The 19,804-nt window shown below is 37.9% G+C and overlaps 1 protein-coding gene and 1 long non-coding RNA gene across 2 annotated transcripts in view; one reads left to right on the top strand and one right to left on the bottom strand.

The window, feature by feature from the left end:
• Positions 1–19,804, top strand: part of LOC138849922 (uncharacterized) — a 292,574-nt gene that overhangs the window by 235,286 nt on the left and 37,484 nt on the right. Inside the window, exon 3 of the long non-coding RNA XR_011389134.1 lies at positions 4,971–5,033. This is a non-coding gene — a long non-coding RNA (uncharacterized lncRNA). The remainder of the gene's footprint in view (positions 1–4,970; positions 5,034–19,804) is intronic.
• The window catches only part of TRPA1 (transient receptor potential cation channel subfamily A member 1), a 69,643-nt gene continuing 61,470 nt past the window's right edge, over positions 11,632–19,804 (bottom strand). Inside the window, exons 25-27 of the mRNA XM_008255655.4 lie at positions 15,569–15,682; positions 13,726–13,823; positions 11,632–12,693 (exon numbers count right to left, since the gene is read on the bottom strand). Of these exons, the coding sequence (XP_008253877.3) occupies positions 12,489–12,693; positions 13,726–13,823; positions 15,569–15,682 (417 nt within the window). The 3' untranslated portion in view covers positions 11,632–12,488. The remainder of the gene's footprint in view (positions 12,694–13,725; positions 13,824–15,568; positions 15,683–19,804) is intronic.

Here is a 19,804-nt window from a genome sequence, read left to right on the forward strand (position 1 = left end):
TGATGTAACAGCTATAACTATACCACTATAGGATGTATGAAACCTAAAGCCAGCTCTTGTATATTGTTTGCTAAGTCTACAGTAATGCTGATGACAGAAGGGTTGTTCCATCCTCTTAAGAAACTGAGAAGTGGTGGCAAAGCTGAATACTAGAAGGTTATTCTTTAATGCTAGTTTTAGAGGAATAATTAGGGTTCAACCCTTTTGAGTATAAAGATAATTTAATATATTTCTCACACTATCTTAATGAACAAATACATAATTTTAAGCAACTTTATAGTTGGTAAAGTTTTCAGTGATGTGGGGTAGTGGCAAGTGCACGTAGCTTACAGCTCAATATCACAGTTATCCAATTCTCTGGTTTCTGCACCACACCCAGCATTCAAAAGGCAACCTTCAAGGTCATCCAGTTGCTTGCTGATCAACCGCCAGTGAGAGAGTAGGAGCAACTTTGCCTCCGTTGTCAGAGACGGCAGATTGGCTCATTGATTTCATTCCATCATAGGACCTACTCTCCATCACATGAATTGAAGACATAATCCAATATAAAAGAATACATAGAACTTCAGGCATATCTGGTTGTTAAAGATTTCACCACCTATGGCGTTCTGAAAGTAAAGGTATCTGCACACTCCAACCCCAGCCCAGGCTTGTTTTCACTACATTTTCTTTAGACAGCTTTGGATCCTTCAAAATCAAAAATTTTATCTGCAAAACCTGTGGATCTTAATTGATTTGTTGAGTATTTGACATTACCAAATGGGCCTATAGACAGAGAAATAAATGCCTATGTTGAGCCATTAAGTGAGGACTTCAACTCAGGGTTCTGCTTTGACTGGACCATGCCTGCATCAGGTTTTTTTTTTATTATTATTATTATCCTCCTCCCTCTCCTGTTCTCCTTCTTATTTTTTACTAAGATCTATTTTCAATAACTTTATTCAACTAACTTTTAACCTTTCATTTAAGGTATACAAACTACATGCATTTAGTAAATATAAATTTACTAAGTAAAGAGTTCAACAAATAGTATGAAAAAACTGTTCCTCAAAAGTTGAGACAAGGGTTATTCAAAGTCATCCCATCTCAAAGGGTCAATTTCACTTCTATAGATTACCTTTTAGGTACTCTGTTACCACAGATCAGGGGGAACATATAGTACTTGAGATTTTGGGACTGGCTTATTTCACTAAGTATAATATTTTCCATTTGCATCCATTTTGTTGCAAAAAACAGGATTTAATTTTTTATCACTGGTGTACATATCCTATAATTACTTATACCAGTTTTCAATTGATAGACATTTGGATAGATTCCATATCTTACCAACTGTGAATTGAGCTGTAATAAACATGGGGGTACAGAACTCTCTTTCACATGCTGATTTCACTTCCCTTGGGTAAATTACCAGGAATGGGATGGCTGAGTCCCATTATATTAGATTATGTTAGCTTATATTAAGATTTCTGAGGTATCTCCATGCTGTCTTCCACAGTGGTTGCACCAGTTTACATTCCTACCACATCCTCACCAGCATTTTTTGTTTGTTGATTTCCTTGTGAAAGCCATTCTAAGGGGGATGAGGTGAAACCTCTTTGAGGTTTTGATTTGTATTTCCCTAGTGATCCTGAGTATTTTTTAATGCATCTGTTGACCATTTTGATTTCCTCTTTTTTAAAATTTTTAAATTTTTTAGAAAACTTTTATTTAATAAATATAAATTTCAGAAGTACAACTTTTGGATTATAGCAGTTTTTCCCCGCATAACCACCTTCCCACCCACAAACCATCCCATTTCCTACTCCCTCTCCCATTCCATTCTTCATTAGATTCATTTTTAATTATCTTTATATACAGAAGATCAATTTAGTATATACTAAGTAAAGATTTCAACAGATCGCACCCACACAGACACACAAAGTATAAAGTACTGTTTGAAGACTAGTTTTACCATTAATTTGCATAGTACAATACATTAAGGACAGAGATGCTACATGGGGAGTAAGTGCACAGTGACTCCCGTTGTTGATTTAACAACCGACATTCTTATTTATGACTTCAGTAATCACCCGAGGCTCTTGTCATGAGCTGCCAAGGCTATGGAAGCCTCTTAAGTTCACAAACTCCGACCTTACTTAGACAAGGCCATAGTCAAAGTGGAAGTTCTCCCTTCAGAGGACTTCAGGGCCTTCTTAGATGGCCCCTTCTTTCCACTGGGATCTCACTTACAGAGATCTTTCATTTAGGGCATTTTTTTTTTTTTTTTTGCGACAGTGTCTTGGCTTTTATGCCTGAGAAACTCTCATGGGCTTTTTAGCCAGATCTGAATACCTTAAGGCTGATTCTGAGGCCAGAGTGCTGTTTAGGGCATTTGCCATTCTATGAGTCGGCTATGTGTCCTGTTTCTCATGCCGGGTCGTTCGTTCTTTTTTAATTCTTCGATTATTGTTAGCGGACACTGGTCTTATTTATGTGATCCTTTTGTCACTTAATCCTATCTTTATGATAAATTATGTACTTAAACTGATCACTTTAACTAGTAAAATGACATTGGTACATGCCAACTTAATGGGATTTGGAGTCCCATGGCATGTTTCTAGCTCTACCATTAGGGGAAGTCTGAGTCAGCGTCTGCCAATCTGAATATTACTTCCTTCTCTTATTCCCACTCTTATTTTTAACAGGGATCAATTTTCAGTTAGCTTTAAACACCTAAGAATAATTGTATGTTAATTAAAGAGTTCAACCAATGGTATTAGGTAGAAAAAGAAAATACAAAAAAGAATAAAATAGTAAGCTGTTCCTCGACCGTCAGAACAAGGACTGATCAAGTCATTGTTTCCCATAGTGTCATTTTCACTTTTACAGGTTTCCTTTTAGGTGCTGTTAGTTGTCACAGATCAGGGAGAATATATGATAATTGTCCCTTTGGGACTGCCTTATTTCACTCAGCATGATGTTTTCCAGATTCCTCCATTTTGTTGCAAATGACCAGATTTCATTTTTTTTAACTGCTGTGTAGTATTCTATAGAGTACATATCTCATAACTTCTTTTGGATTTCCTCTTTTGAAAAATGACTTAAGTCTTTTGCCCATTTCTTAACTGGGTTGTTTGTTTTGTTGTTGGTGAGTTTCTTGAGCTCTTTACATATCCTGCATATTAATCCTTTATCAGTACCATAGTTTGCAAATGATTTCTCCATTCTGTTGATTGCCTCTTCACTTTGCTGAACGCTTCTTTTGCACTGCAGAAGCTTCTCACTTTGATATAATCCTCTTTGTCAATTTTGGCTTTGATTGCCTGTTCCTCTGGGGTCTTTTTCGAGAATTCTTTGCCTATGCCAAAATCTTGCAGTTTCCCTGATGTTGTCTAATAATTTGTTGTCATCACATCATAGATTTAGGTCTTTGATGCACTTTGAGTGGATTTTTGTGTAAGGTATATGATAGGGGTCTTGCTTCATACGTCTGTATGTGGAGACCCAGTTTCCCAGCAACATTGTTGAAGAGACTGTCCTTGTTCCAGGGATTGATTTTAGTTCCTTAGTCAGAGATTAGTTAGTTGTAGATACATGGATTGATTTCTGGAGTTTCTATTCTGTCCCATTGGTCTATCCATCTGTTTGTGTGCCAGTACCAGACTGATTTGATTATAACTGCCCTGTAGTATGTCTTGAAATCTGGTATTGTGATGCCTCTGGCTTTGTTTTTATTGTATAAGGTTGCTTTAGCTCTTTGGGTTCTCTTGTGTTTCCATATGAATTTCAGCATTGTTTTTTTTCTAGATCTGAGAAGAATGTCTTGAGTATTTTGATTGGTATCATATTGAAACTGTAAATTGATTTCAGACATTTTTGTATTGATTATTCCAATCCATGAAGATGGAAGATTTTCCCTTTTTTGTGTCTTCTATTTCTTTGTTTAATGTTTTATAATTCTCATTGTAGAGATCTTTGATATCCTTGGTTAAATTTATCTCAAGGTATTTAATTTTTTGCAGCTATTTTGAATAGGATTGATCTTAAAAGTTTTTCTTCAGATGTAGCATTTCTGTGCGTACAAAGGCTATTGACTTTATATCATGCCATTTTACCTAACTCCTTTATGGGTTCCAGTAATCTATTAATGGAGTCTTTTGGATCCCTATCAGTTCTTGATGTGGAATTTGAGTTTGAAGAACAGTTATTTCTGTAGAAGATTTGGTTGCCACTCTAATAGACTCTTGAACTTTGATATTTCCTCAAAATGAGATTTTTGCAATGAAAACTTGCTTAGAATGTACAATTGAAGTATTTCTTTCAGGTTGGCTGGTACTGGCATAGTTCTGAGACTCCTTTGTGCATGACCTGCAATTCCTTTCCTCTTCCCCTTCTTTCTCCATCAGTTTTTAAAAACAACTGACGTTACCACTGATAACTTTCTCTTCTGAGAGGTTTCTTCCTCAATACTTTTTTGTTGTTGTTTTCAGATTTGGCTCTAGAGGAAGGTTATGTCTCCTTCAAGCTGTTAAGTACTGATAATTCACATAAAAGTGTATTTTTTTTTTCAAAAAAAGTATTTATTTGTAAAAGGGAAAGAAAGAAAGTGAGCTCCTATCTGCCAATGCACCCACCATATGTCTTCAAATGGCTGGGGTGGGACCAGACAAGTTAGGGACTAAGAACGCAATCCAGCTCTGCTACGTGAATGTCAGGGACCCAAGTACTTGAGCCATCTCCACTGCCTGTCAGGGTCCGCATTAACAGGAAGCAGAAGTCAGGAGCCTAGACTCAGAAATTAAACCCAGACACTCCTATGTAGGATGCAGGCATCTTAACTGGGGTCTTCATTGCTAAACCTAAGGCAGGCCCAGGAATCCATTTTATTTAGCTGATTATTCTGTATAACTGTATATTGGCAGCTTTAATATTGTTCTGTTGCAGTTGAAACTTCTTTAAATGAGTGCCATTATCTGACTTTGATTTTGCAGGTGTCCAGTAAATCTCAAAAGAAAGAGGAGCTGAATATATGACTTCCTACAGGTTTGTCTGAGGTAAGGGATCCTTTTGCACAAAGTGGAGGTCTCTGCTTCTGACTCAATATCAATCACACTCTTAGAGGGTGCTGCTTCCCTCAGAAATTTCATTGTTGAACTTAGTTGGGTTGCATCTTGGGCTCAGAAGTCACGTTTTGTCTTTTGTGAACCTGTAAAAATGCCAGGATTCTATTTTGTTGTTGTTGTTATTGTTGTTGAGAATGTGGCATGGGAAATTCAAGGGGTAGGCTGCAGCTTCCTGTCTTCTCTCATGTCCTCCATGGGCACAGCTCTTACTTTAAGGCACATCCATCTCAACGATGTTGATGTTAGGAAGACTTCAGACTAAAATATTCAGTAAATGAAGTTTAATCCACCAAGAAGCCACACCGTGGGCTGAATTGGAATAATCCCTGGAGTCTCAAATTAATCCTTGTTAGACATAAGTTCCATAATGTCATCAGGAAGTTTTTCAGTTCCTAGTTCTTGCAATTTCCCTTTTATGGCACCCTGGATATTGCAGCTGTACCTGGGTACAGACCCTGGGTCATCAGAGTTCCAAGGTTACCAACTTCAGCTCCCAAACCCTAGCTAGCATTGGCTGTTTATTCTGGCTACATGATGTTTAAAGTTAAAGGTTTCTTAGATGTAACTTGATAGGTTAAAAAAAAGGTTGCTTCCTACCATGGCCAATGACTAATTGTTTTGGAAGCATCCAGCTAATTTTCAAGCTGTCTTTTAAGCTTCATAACCTTTAAAAATCAGCATTTAAAATAAATCTATGACCTAAATACATTTAACAGATCAAAAAGACTCTGAGCATCACTTATATGTACTAATATTTACATCTAGTTCTCAAAGTGTATATTTTATTTTCACCATATTTGTTCAAATCATCATTGCTTGAGATCAGATATCTGAATAATAAAATGATATTTAGGGGTACAGTGTCTGTTTCAGTTGAATTTAAAGAAACAGTTTGCTTGTTTGAATTTTTCCAGCTTACACAATATCATTCATGGTCTGGTAGATTGAGGTCATAACAAATGCATGAATGAATTTATGTTTGAGAAGTTTGGAAACAAATTGTAAAGAAATTCTGTAATATGTACAGTAGCTGAATTTTTAAGATAATCTTTGGTTCTTATTTTTCTTAATCTGAATAAAAAAGGAAAAAGAATCCTTTGAACAATGATTATTCTTTTTTTAAGATTCATTTATTTATCTGAAAGGCAGTTTCAGAGAGGCAAAGGCAGAGAGGGAGAGAGAGAAAGAGAAAGTCTTCCATCCACTGGTTCACTCCCCAGAAGGTTGCAATGGCTGGAGCTGCACCAATCCAAAGCCAGGAGCCAGGAGCTTCTTCCGGATCTCCTGCATGGGTGCAGGGACTCAGGGACTTGGGCCATCTTCCACTGCTTTCCCAGGCCATAGCAGAGAGCTGTATTGGAAGTGGAGCAGTGGAGATTTGAACTGGCGTCCATATGAGATGCTAGCACTACAGGTGGCAGCCTCACCAACTACAGCACAGCGGTGGCCCTGTGATTATTCTTCCAGATCTTTCCAAACAATATAATCTTCCCTATAGACTAGTTTTTATTGAGTGCTTAGTGCAGAGTCACTGTTCTAAATATTTTACCCATACTAACTCATTTAATCTTTCACAAAACTTTATGAGGTATGTACTCTTATTGTTCCCATTTAACAGTTTTAAGTATCTTGTTTAAGGTCACACACCTGGAAACTGGTTAGACTCTCTATGATTCAGGCAGCCTGAACCCTTACTTTCATTATATCTGATTTTTATTTGAGGAACATCACAATTTGAGAAAAGAGCACAAGACCCAGAAGCAGACTGCCTTAGTTCACATTTAAGCAGTGTGGTTCTAAACAAGGTGCTCAACCTGGAAGTTTCAGGGTTTCTTTCCTAAAACAAGAATGAGAATAATAACTAAACAATAAAAATAAACAAATATAATGAGAATAATCAAAGCACCTGCCACATACAGGTTTTGAACCAAATGAGTTAAGGGTTTGGAGCAGTGCCTGATACATAGTAAGCTTTCTTAGTCTTTCTCATGTTATTATCACTATTATTTAATCTTCCCATGTCAAAATATCAAAAATGGTTACAAATAGTCAACAATGATGATTTATTCTAAGAGAGACATAATGCTCCATCAATGTGTAATTATTTGAGTCTGAGGCAAAAATCAAAGCAGTCATTTGGTCTAATTGTTAGGACATCAATTAGGACACTCACATTGCATATTGCAGTGCCTATGTTCAAACCCTGGCTCAGGTCCCAATTTCTGGACATAGAACCTGTTAATGTGTGTTGTTTTGTTTTGTTTTGTTTTGTTTTGTTTTTTTGACAGGCAGAGTGCACAGTGAGAGAGAGAGACAGAGAGAAAGGTCTTCCTTTTTCCGTTGGTTCACCCCCCAATGGCCACTGCAGCCAGAGCACTGCGGCCAGCGCACTGCGCTGATCCGATGGCAGGAGCCAGGTGCTTCTCCTGGTTTCCCATGCAGGTGCAGGGCCCAAGCACTTGGGCCATCCTCCACTGCACACCCGGGCCACAGCAGAGAGCTGGCCTGGAAGAGGAGCAACCGGGACAGAATCTGGCGCCCGACCGGGACTAGAACCCGGGGTGCAGGCGCCGCAGGCAGAGAATTAGCCTATTGAGCCAGCCAGCTGTCTCTCTTTCATAAATACATTTTAAAAATTGTTTCAAAAATGATAAAGCTTTGAAAATTACTGACAAAAATTTTAATCAGGATTTTCTCTAAATATGAGTATTTGTATTGTACTATATACATTTCAGTATTTGGCTAGTGAGATCCAGAAGTATTTGGGGGCTTAAGCTTCTATCAGGTTGACAATTAACTTCCAAGAAAATTATGTAAGTAATTGGTAGCATATAAAAATTTCAGTTCTTTATAATCTCTTTTATATTAAGCAAATCAGTTTTCTTTCTTATTTCAAAGCATTTATTGAGTTGGGTATTGAGTGTGCATGATATTGTCTAACACCTGAAGGTATGAATGTGTAATCACCATTCTAGGGATGAAGAAACATCAGAATCATTTAACCAATAGGAATTAGAGTCAGTATTAAGGGAAAAGTTGTTTTATTGCAAAGCACAAAATCTGTTGTCCATAGTAATCATAGTTAAAATCATAAAAAACAACTACCACCCAGATTGAAGCAGTGGAAGAAAATACAGAGTGGTGTTGTAGTGACACTTCCGTCACTGAGAGTAAGATCATTCAACTTCTATAGGACACAAAATGAAGACACAAAATTACTTCTCTATAGCAAATTGTACCAGTTTTCTTGCAGTCTCATTAAAGCCTGTCATGCTTACTATTTTCACTGAATTTTGCTGTTTGATTTATGTATGGCTATTCATTGAGCATCTATTGTTGTATCACAATATGCCAAGAACTAAACAGGACAAAGAAAGGAGACAGGCTGTAATTCTTTGTATCACTTGGGACTGATGATAACCGTGAACATGACCCTCCGAGGGGAAGGAGGTGGTAAGTCACAATGACCACAACAGGCAGAAGTACCAGATGATACATACAACTATGTGTGCCAGTTCAGAAGAGGCAAAGAGAATTAGAGCATTAGAGAAGACTTCAAAGTGGAGATGCCAACTAAGCTGAGCTTTAAGAGAAGAATGTCATTGATATTTTGAGGGGGTTGCATTGAATCTGTAGATTGGTTTGAGTTATATAGATATTTTAGGAATAAGCATGAGATGTATTTCCTTTTGTGGGTGTCCTCCATTATTTCTTTTACCAGTGTTTTATAATTTTTATATACATGAGGTGAACTATTTTTCATCTGTAAAAAAGTGATGAAATCCTGTCATTTGCAGCAACATGAATGGAATTGGAGGACATTATATTAGATTTTAAAAAAGCAGGCACAGAAAGACAAATATCACCACTTGTTCTCACTAATTAGTGGAAGCTGAAAAAGTTGATCATACAGAAACAGAGTAGATCAGAAGTCACTAGAGACTTGGAGGTGAAGGGATGGAGAGAGAATAGTAATGGGGTCATTAATGGCCATTCCAACAAAGTTAGAGGAAGTAGTTCTAATGTTTTATAGCACAAGAGCAGAACTATCATCTGTAATAATTTATGATGTATTTCAAAACAACCAGAGGAAAAAGATCTCAGTTTTCCAACACAGAAATTATACTATTTGAGGAGATAGAAATGCTAATTATTCTGATTTGATGATTATACACAGTATACATGCATTGAATTACTACTGTAACCCATAAATAAGTAAAAATAGAATTTATGAATTAAAAAATAATTTTTTAAAAAAATGTTGTAGGGGTGAGCATTTGGTAAAGAGGTTAAGAGACCACTTCAGATGCCCACATCTCATATAGGATTCCCAGGATTTGAATCTGAGTTTCACTCCCAGTTCCAGCTTCTTGCTCATGTGCAGCTGTGAGCCAGCTCTAGTACATGGAATTCTGCCACCAATGTGGAAATTCAGATTGGATTCCCAGCTCCTTGCTTTTATCTGGCCCAACCCCAACTACTGTGGGCATTTGAAGAGTGAACCAGCAGATGGAAAATATCTCTCTTTCTCTATCTCTGTCTCACTACCTTTCAAATAAAATAAATAAGCAAATACAAATTTAAAGAAACAATAAAACAAAAAAGAGAGAGAAAACATTCAGGGTGCAAGAGAGTATAGTTAGAGGTAAGGTTTGGAAAATTATAAAATGTTTTGATGAAAAATGATCTGATTTGAATGAAATGCAGAATACCAAACCCAATGCCATAAAACTTTACCCCTGTTTTTTTCTTCTAGGATATTTACACCTTTATGTATTATGTTAAAGTCTTTAAAAATCCATTTGAGTTAATTTTTTTATATAAGGTAAGGTCCAACTTCAGTCTTTTGCATGTGGATATCTAGTTTTCCCAGTACCATATTTTGAAGAAACTCTCCTTTCCTTAATGTGCAGTCTTGGCACCCTTCAAGAAGAATATTAAGGATAAGTTAGATTAAAGAGCCAGAAAATTAGATTTCATATAAATAAAAGGGAAAGCTTTAAAACCTTTAAGCATGGATATGAGGACTCACAGTTTTATTTTAGGAAGATTAACTTAACAGGGTATGTTAGTTTCAACTTTAGGAGCTGGAGAGAACAAGGTGTCATTGATAGAAAGTAGGAAATTGGGAGGAGTGGACTGCCCCTCCCCCCCACCAAATTTAGATTTATAATATTTAATTTGGAGAAGAATGGAAATGCATTTTGGGAGGAGTAGAAGAGATTATGTCAATTTATCAGCTACCTACGTGATGAAGTCAGGATGAGGGTGAGATTGCAAAGGGGACTGTGTGAGGGAAAAGGGTCAAGGGCATGCAAGGCAAAAGTAACAGAAAGGAAAAAAGTGGAGAAGTAGGAGATGGCAGTGTTCAGGGTAGAGGGAGGAAAAAAACTTCAGACAGTGAATGACAACCCATCGAATTGTACTTTTCCTGAGTACAGGTAAGACAACCTGTTTATCTCAATACTCCCCACAATTAGCATGGTACACTATGCCCCACATTCTTGAAACTCATAGTGCTCACTGGAGATCTACATTGCTTAAGACTACACTAAGTGTGAAAGGTATAAAGACTGAAATGACCATTAGTTTGTATTCTCAAAAGATGCTTGGGTAATGTTGCTCTTCTGGGAATTTCCAGCCTTTCTGTTTTAAGGAAAACAAAGAACAAAGATCTTCTCCATATTAATAATGAAGGCACAGACAACATTGCTTCTAGGCCATGTGTTCTGTTGTAGCAGGATTGTAACATGTTTGGTTTCATAATATGACATACTGTCACTCAGCATTCTGCTAGTTTTATGAGAGTGAATATGTTTGAGAATGTGAGAGATAGCAGGAAGACAGAGGCATAGATAGCAAGAAGAATTCCTCTCTAAAATACCTAAGTCCAATGTGGTAGGTGCACACAATGAACTCAGCTATTGGAGGCCCTGTGCGGTATGGACATACAGGGGCTGGTGTTGTGACACAGGGATTAAGATGTTGGCTTTAAGGCCAGCATCCCATATTGGAACATCAGTTTGAGTACCAGATACTCTACATCTGATCCATCTTCCTGCTAATGTGCCAGTGAAAGCAGCGGAAGATGGTTCAAATACGTTAGCCTCTGCAAGGGAGAAGAGACCAAGAAGGAGTTCCAGGTTTCTTGTTTCAGCCTGACCCAGCCTGGCTGTTGTGGCCATGTGGGAAGTAAGCGAAGGAATGGAAGATCTTTCTCTCTCTGCAACTGCCTTTCAAATAAATAAAAAAAAAAATTAAGTGGACATATGGCAACACAGTTGTATCTTGTAGCCCCAGTGTTCGGTAGGAAGGAGTAAGAAACAGAAAGGAGCCATAAAATAACATCTGTGTAGCTACAAGCATTCCAAGCAACACTGTTCACATACAACACAGGGGCACCCACAGAGCCAAAGACACATTCATTACAGAAATTCTCCTGTGCAAAGTGAGAATCAGGTTGAAGGAAGAAATAAAATAAAACAAGAGAAGGACCTTGATAAGATTAATGATGAAGTATGTATTTAATTCATACTTTGCACCAGACATCAAAAGAAAAAAGGGTGTATATGATGGAGGCATTTTTGCAAATCTCAAAAAACTAAATGCAACAAAAGGCTTATACAACGAGCACTGAGCAATGAACATATAAAATTTATATTTGTTATGACCATTGGCAAAAACAGACAGAAATAACATATTTTCTAGGATAAAATTCATGCATTCTATAAAGTTTATTAGTTGGACTTCAACTCATGACTTAACATTATATCAAGTGTGCTGGGGCCAGATAGGGATGGTATGTTGCTGTTTATTAGTGGGACCAAAGTACATAGTGTGTCATCCATAGGTTGTTCCAATACACAAGACTTTCCACCGGGGAGCTCTCAATCTAAGACTTGAGACTACTCTATAAGGCATTAAATATTTGAGACTAAGGCATCATATATAATTATTAAGCAAGAATCAGGATTGTCAATTGTCTTCATTCAATCTTAATAGTTACATATATTACTCCTTATCATTAAGCATATGTGTTCTTGAAAATTAGATTTTTATGCATTCATGTAATGAAATTGCCTTTTATTTATGTAAAATCCAACTGGAATATAGCAGCAAAAATTTTCTAATACATGGTGGTTGGCAGAAAAATATATCTATATATATATGTTCTGCAAACCACCATGTATTGGAAATAAATCAATCAATTTATCTACCTTAGAGAGAGAGAGAGAGAATTTCTATTTACATAGACTGCAGGAACAATGATTTCCCATGTAGTAACATCAACTAGGTTGCTGCTGCTACTTCACTCTTTCCAAATTGGAAATTAGATCTAGTTAGCCATGCCCCTATAAGTTCTATTGAAAGTCTGGGTAACTAACACTAAGTGTTGTGCATTTTGGTCTTTACTGCTCTCAACACAGAATTCCATTTACTATTCATTTGTTCCAGTTGCTCTCTTTTAAACTTGTCTTGAAAAGAACAATGGTTATCTTCATCCTCTGTCTCAGAGATGATCTCCATCTTCTGGATGATGAGTTTAATCAGGTCATGCTGTTTTTCCAAGAGAGAAGTGAGATCCTTCAGCCTAAAAAGATAGACACATTTTAGGGATTTATTTTTCAATTCTTCTTCTAGCTCTTCTGGGTGTCAGAAGTTGTAGATACTAGAAGTTTTCTGCATTAGATTAATTGTATTCAGGTTATAGCCTCAATCCTTCCAAGGAATACATATTTTTGAAGTTTAAGTAATTTTCTCAAGTTATACTGTTTATTTATTACCAGTCTATTTTTTTTTTTGACAGGCAGAGTGGACAGTGAGGGAGAGAGACAGAGAGAAAGGTCTTCCTTTGCCGTTGGTTCACCCTCCAATGGCCGCCGTGGCCGGCGCACTGCGGGGCCTGCGCACCGCGCTGATCCGAAGCCAGGAGCCAGGTGTTTCTCCTGGTCTCCCATGCAGGTGCAGGGCCCAAACACTTGGGCCATCCTCCACTGCACTCCTGGGCCATAGCAGAGAGCTGGCCTGGAAGATGGGCAACCGGGACAGAATCCGGCGCCCCGACCGGGACTAGAACCCGGTGTGCTGGCGCTGCAAGGTGGAGGATTAGCCTAGTGAGCCGCGGCGCCAGCCACCAGTCTATTTTTGCTCCCAGTGTGCAGATAAGAAACCATTGCACAGAAAAGTTAATCAAGTTTTCCAGGGTCACAAGGTTAGTAAAGAGCTGAAAAGAAGTTTAAACTCAGGTAAAGTAACTTAATGTCCTCATGTTTAACCACTGTCCACTGCATGGCTTTTCCAGGAATCTTAAAATCTTTCAGAGTTTTGTATTATGAATTCAGACAGTTCATGAAGAATACAGTTGATGATAATGACCCCAAAAGGAAACATATTAGCATTTTCATGTTCATTTATTTAGTCTTAGGAAAGACTAAATAATGATATAGTTAAGTCTAAAATATATCTTATGATTATCAATATGCTAGCAACATCTGTCAATATAGCATGACTTAATATATGAAAAAATAAACACCTATATACACTGTGAGTATAATCTTATACCATGCATCATTACTTAACAATTTTAAATTTCTTAAACATAGATAGAAGGAAAACTATATACCGGTATTTCTGCTTCAGTATTTCCATTTCTAAACATGTATCAGTATTTGGCACTTCTTGTCTGGTTTCATTGATGTAAAAAATATATTGAAGTACACGCTGTGGGATAAAACATAATAGTTAAATGGAATTCAATCAGGAACCATTTCTTGAGCATGTGCCAGAATTCAGCCATTGAGACAGATTCTCTAGCACAAATATTCACCAGCCATAGCTCTTAAGAAACTCACAGTCTGCTATGGGAAATAGACATGTGAAAACCATAAAATGAAGTCACACATTTTATAAAATAATTTTTTAATGTACAAACAATACATAAGCAGAAAAAGGGGTAGGGAATTGTTTAGGGAAGGGCTTAAACTGAATGTTTTATAAATTCTCATGAAAAACGTCCATGCTAGGAGGTATTCCATACAAGGATACTTCTCTAAATATGCTCTGTATCACTATAGAACACAAGTGAACCAATCAACAAATTTCACATGGGGAAATGTCTGAAGTGTTACTTTTATAAAATCTTGCTTTAATTGGACTTGCTTTAAATGGACTGGGGGAGACCCAAGAGCAGATGTGAAATGATGGAGGAGATAATTCTAGTAGTGAGGGCCAGAGATCATGACTTGCAAAGGCACCCAGGAAATCAAATGGACCAAATACAGGGATTGGATGGGAGCAGGGAGGAGGGATGTCAAGGATGGCTCCTGCGTGCCTGGCTTGTAGAGGCAAATGAATGGTGTTGACATGAATTGCAGTGAGGAAGTTCAAAGAAAGATGAGGATTTTTCACTCTCTTCTTGTGGGGGATGCAAGGAAGGAGACAAACATGGGAGGAGTAAAGTTCAGTTTTGAACATACTAAATTTAAAGCAATTTGAGACAAGCTAATGAAGATGTCAAGTAGGTACCTGCATATAGACAGGAGCCTGGAACTTAACAGTGAGCACTAAGCTAGAGAATTCAACTGTTGAGCGTTCTATGCTTAGGTAAATAATTGCAACTGTGGATATGAGTGAACTGGAACTGGAAGATATTGAGGAGTTAGAATAAAGCTCAGACTGATAATTAGGTCAAATTTATCATTTTATGAGTACACAAGGGAAAACAGATCTGCTAAGAACTCATGAAGAACAGTCAGAGATGGGGAGTGGGAGCCCATGCATGATTAAGTTTAATATTTAGAACTCTGACTCTTAGTATGATCTCTTTTCCATTATAACACAATGGCTTGCTGTGTCTTTGGTCACTTTGTATATTTTTAATAGTGGGAATATAGTAATCATTCATATGCATATTTGCCCTTCATTATCTGTTCTATATATGCACTTAGATACACATACTTGTATGTACATACACACACACAAATATATGTAGTACTTTTAAACACTTTTTTTATTTGAAAGACAGAGATACACAGAGATAGGGAGAGGGAGAGGAAGAGAGACAGAGAAATCTTCCATCCTCTGGTTCACTCCCCAGATAACCGCAACAGTCAAGGCTGGGCTAGGCCAAAGCCAAGAGCCAGGAGCTTCATTTGGGTCTTCCAGGTTTGTGCAAGGGCACAAGCAGTTGGACCATCCTCCCCTGCTTTCCCAGGCCATTAGCAGGGAACTTGATAGGAAGTGTACCGGGAATAAAATCGGTGCCCATATGGGATTCTGGCTCTGCAGGCAGTAGCTTAACCCACAGTGCCACAGTAATGGCCTTTTACTATTTTTTAAGCACAACTATTTCCCACTGGAAGAGTAGACTGAAAGTCTATAAAAGGGCAAACTGAGGAATATACAACCCAACAAATGACTGTCAAGCAATACAACATTTTATGTTTTTATTTGTGAGTTGTACTTACTGATAATGTCCCCTGATATCTGGGTCTGTTGGGATATACAATGGTGGATTCCTGATCCACTTTGCGTAGGAACCAGAGTGGCAGCTTTTTCTCTAAGCTGGTATGAAGTTCCACCTAAAATGCATTTTGGATTTATTGATAGAATCAGTCATTAGTATCTAGGATTCTTATACTATGCAGAGACAATCATTAGCACACAAAATGAAAACTGATTGCTGTGTCCCAATTTATATACAGCTAGGCTGGTCAGGTTTCCTTAGTCCCTGGCTCAGGCATCTGGCCCTACCTCTCAGAAGCTGTCATCCACTGGAAGAATTCAGTTGAAGTCAGCAAACATTTTTTGTTTAAAGAGGGGGATCAATTTTAAGTTAGCAAGTTTTTACTGTTTGGGGATTGTGATAACATTGGAGATGTAAAAAAGAAAAAGTCCATACTCTTGAAGCTTGACATTACTGTAAAATGTGCACCACTGGGAAGGGTGAAGGACATAAACACATACCTAAAGCAGGAGAGAAGAAGGAGCACTCCACTGAGGGAATTCAAAGCTAAGCAGAAAAAGAATGAAAACTAACAAGTCTGAGTATTCAACACAGGGTTCATGCTGGGCTCTCAGGAGCAAACTGATTTTTAAAAAGGATTTATTTATTTGAAAGGCTAAATGACAGAGAAAGAAAGATCTTCCATCTGGTGGTTCACTTCCCTAAATGGCCTCGATAGTAACCGCTGACCAGGCCAAAATAAGTAGCCAGGAATTCTATCCAGGTCTCCTACATAGGGGCAAGAACCCAAGCATGGGGGCCATTGTCCACTGCTTTCCTAGGCACATTAGCAGGGAGCTTGATCAGAAGTGGAACAGCTGGGACTTGCACCAGTGTTCATATGGGATGCCAGTGTTGCAGGCAGCAGCTTTACCCACTGCACCACACCACTGACCCCAACCAAAAGCAAAATGATTTCACTATGAGATATGTTGAGCATAATTTTATTCCCAGAGATATAATACTTATTTCATTTAATGTGATTATATTTAGTTTAATTCTCATTTTTTTCAGTTTTTTTTGTTTCTGCTGGCTTCACTGATTTTTGACTCTTCTTCTATAGTCCTTTGTGTCTGTTTAGTTATATTTTCATGTGATGAAATTTGTGTTCTTTTCCATATGGTAAGTAATAATAGTAAGATTTGCTTTCTAATCTAAGAACTGTATATATGCTTTTCTTTTCTTTTCTTTTCTTTTCTTTTCTTTTCTTTTCTTTTCTTTTCTTTTCTTTTCTTTTCTTTTTTAGAGCCAGGCCGAATTTATTTAGAGAAAATAAATCTGCAGAGGTGGGTGGCCAACTGCCTGCATGACAAGATGGAGCATGTGGAAGAAGCTCTAATCTAAGAACCGTGTATATACTTTTCAGTATATGGGCATATAAATGATTTATAGTCATAAATGGTTAGAAGGTAAGAGCTTCCCTGACCACATTGCTTAGAACTGTACCTCACTGACCCCCATATGACACACTCTCTGTCTGGCTTCCATTCTGTTTTTATAGCACTCACCACTGCTTAACATACTGTATATTAGTTCCAGTTTCAAAAAAAAAGCTTTGTGTTATTGTATTTTATTAACTATAACAGCTTCATGTTTTCTTTGCTTTTCTGTAATAATTTTCAGATTCCTTTTTTCCCTTGAGTCTTTCCCTTCCCTTCTCCATACATGTTTATCAGCGGTCACAAGCTATTACTCATTTACTCAAGCTTGATTGAAAAAGGTTCATTCAAGCCCAATGTTTGCTAACAGATAAAGGGCATGGTGCACCTTAATGCTGTTCATTGTCTACCTAGGAGCTTCCAGATTGCTGAGGGAGGTTGGCAGGAAAAACCCTGAGTTCAATGCCTGTCTGATGAGACACTGGGAAAGGCAGCATCTTTACCTTTCCCAGCTGGTGCTGTTTCCATGAAGGGTAAGATGTGCTCTGTGGATTTCCCTTCCTAATCTGTGACAGGGATATAAATTGTGGAATATCTACAGCTTCTGGAAGTATATGACGAAGTACAGATTCCAAGGTTAAAAAAAATAAAAATAAAAAAAAAAAAACAGATGACTCCCAACCCCTCAAATAAGCAAACTCCTGTCCTTGATGCACCAGCAGCATTCCCCCTAATGCAGACCCTGGGAGGCAACAAATGTTGGGCCAGGGTGAATCCAGAAGCTTCATCCAGGTCTTCCACATGAGTGGCAAGGGCCCAAGCATTTAGGTCATCTTCCACTGCTTTCCTAGGGGCATTCATAGGGAGCTGGATCAGAAGTGAAGCAGCTGGGACTCAAGCTGGCACCGATATGGGATGCCAGCATTGCAGGTGGTGGCTTAATCCTTTATTCCACAACACTGGCCCCAACATTGTTCTTGATCCCAAATAAGAACAGATAACATGGAAATATAAAGTACTAGGTTTGTACTGTTTGGTTTTAGGAACACAATATAGGATCATGTTTTTCAACTCAACTCTAGACACTGTAATTAGTGGCCTTTCCCAACATTGTTACTGTTGCTTATTTTATTCTATTTCTTTTCCCTGGTATTTTAGAGTGTTATTAAGACAGTTATGAGGCACTGCTGACATGCCCATCAAGAGGTTTATAAGTCCACTCTGCATATCCACCTAGCTGGAGTCCTAAGCTACACCCTTGTTGTAGCAATAACTTAGTATCTTCCTTTCTCCAGTCTTTCCCCCACAAAACCAGGATAACAGCAGATACCTTAAACACCATTTTCATGTTTTAAATCTATAGTAACTCTCCACTCACCAAATAAATAATCGGAAGCGCTTCATCACTGACTGTCCTTTCTTTCAAAGCTAAATTTTTCATTGTTGTTTTTGAAGAAAGCCCTCTAATACTACAGCATCCCTCTAGTATGCTCCATCCTTCATGGCAGGGAGGCCTCCTGACAGCGCCTCAGCCACCCCTCCGGCTCTGTCTTAGCCCTTTCTTCCCGCTAGATCATTCCTTCTTTCTGGAAGAGTCTTACTGTCCTTTTAAACCCTTCATCTGTCACACTGACTCATTCTACTTCATCCGTGAAAGCATTCACTTAATTATTTTTTGCATTTATTTTCTGTACCAGATCACCATTTAATTTCTGTGTTTTTGTTCTCTAAGTCTTCCAGGCTCTCTAGATAACACAGAGTTAAGTCACAGAATATATAGTTTAAGAATGGTCTACGTTGAAGTTTGATATTTCATTCTCTGAATGTTCAATAGTTATAGTAAATGGATCTATTTTATTTAATAACAGGGAGGATCACATCCCTTTATGTTTTTTCTGGGTTCTCATACTATATTGTATTGAATTTTGCATATAACTTGCACCATAACATTGTTTTTTGAAAAATAATTGCTAATGTAAAGCTGAATAAATATCAGAGAAGAAACACAAATAATAAAAGTAGAGAAAAGAGTGGAGAGAAAAGTATCCTTATAGTGTAGGTTTTAATTTCTCTTGAACTAATCTATTTCTGAAAGCATATATTCACATTGGACAACACATTAAGGACAGAAATCCTACATGAGAATAAGTACACAGTGACTTCTGTTGTTGACTTAACAATTTGACACTCTTGTTTATGGCATCAGTAATCTCCCTGGGCTCTAGTCATGAGTTGCCAAGCCTATGGAAGCCTTTTGAGTTCGCCAACTTCGATCTTATTTAGACAAGGTCATAGTCAAAGTGGAAGTTGTCTCCTCCCTTCAGAAAAAGGTACCTCCTTCTTTGATAGCCTGTTCTTTCCACTGGGATCTCACTCACAGAGATCTTTCAATTAGGCTTTTTTTTTTCTTTTTCCAGAGTGTCTTGGCTTTCCATGCCTAAAATACTCTCATGGGCTCTTCAGCCAGATCCGAATGCCTTAAGGGCTGATTCTGAGGCCAGAGTGCTATTTAGGACATCTGCCATTCTATGAGTCTGCTGTGTAGCCCACTTCCCATGTTGGATCATTCTCTCCCTTTTTTATGCTATCAGTTAGTATTCGCAGACACTAGTCTTGTTTATGTGATCCCTTTGACTCTTAGACCTATCAGTATGATCAATTGTGAACTGAAATTGATCACTTGGACTAGTGAGATGGCATTAGTACATGCCACCTTGATGGGATTGTATTGGAATCCCCTGGCACATTTCTAACTCCAGCATTTGGAGCAAGTTTGATTGAGCATGTCCCAAATTGTACATCTCCTCCCTCTCTTATTC

The sequence above is a fragment of the Oryctolagus cuniculus genome, chromosome 6 (assembly GCF_964237555.1).
Source record: "Oryctolagus cuniculus chromosome 6, mOryCun1.1, whole genome shotgun sequence".
Classification (NCBI taxonomy): domain Eukaryota; kingdom Metazoa; phylum Chordata; class Mammalia; order Lagomorpha; family Leporidae; genus Oryctolagus; species Oryctolagus cuniculus.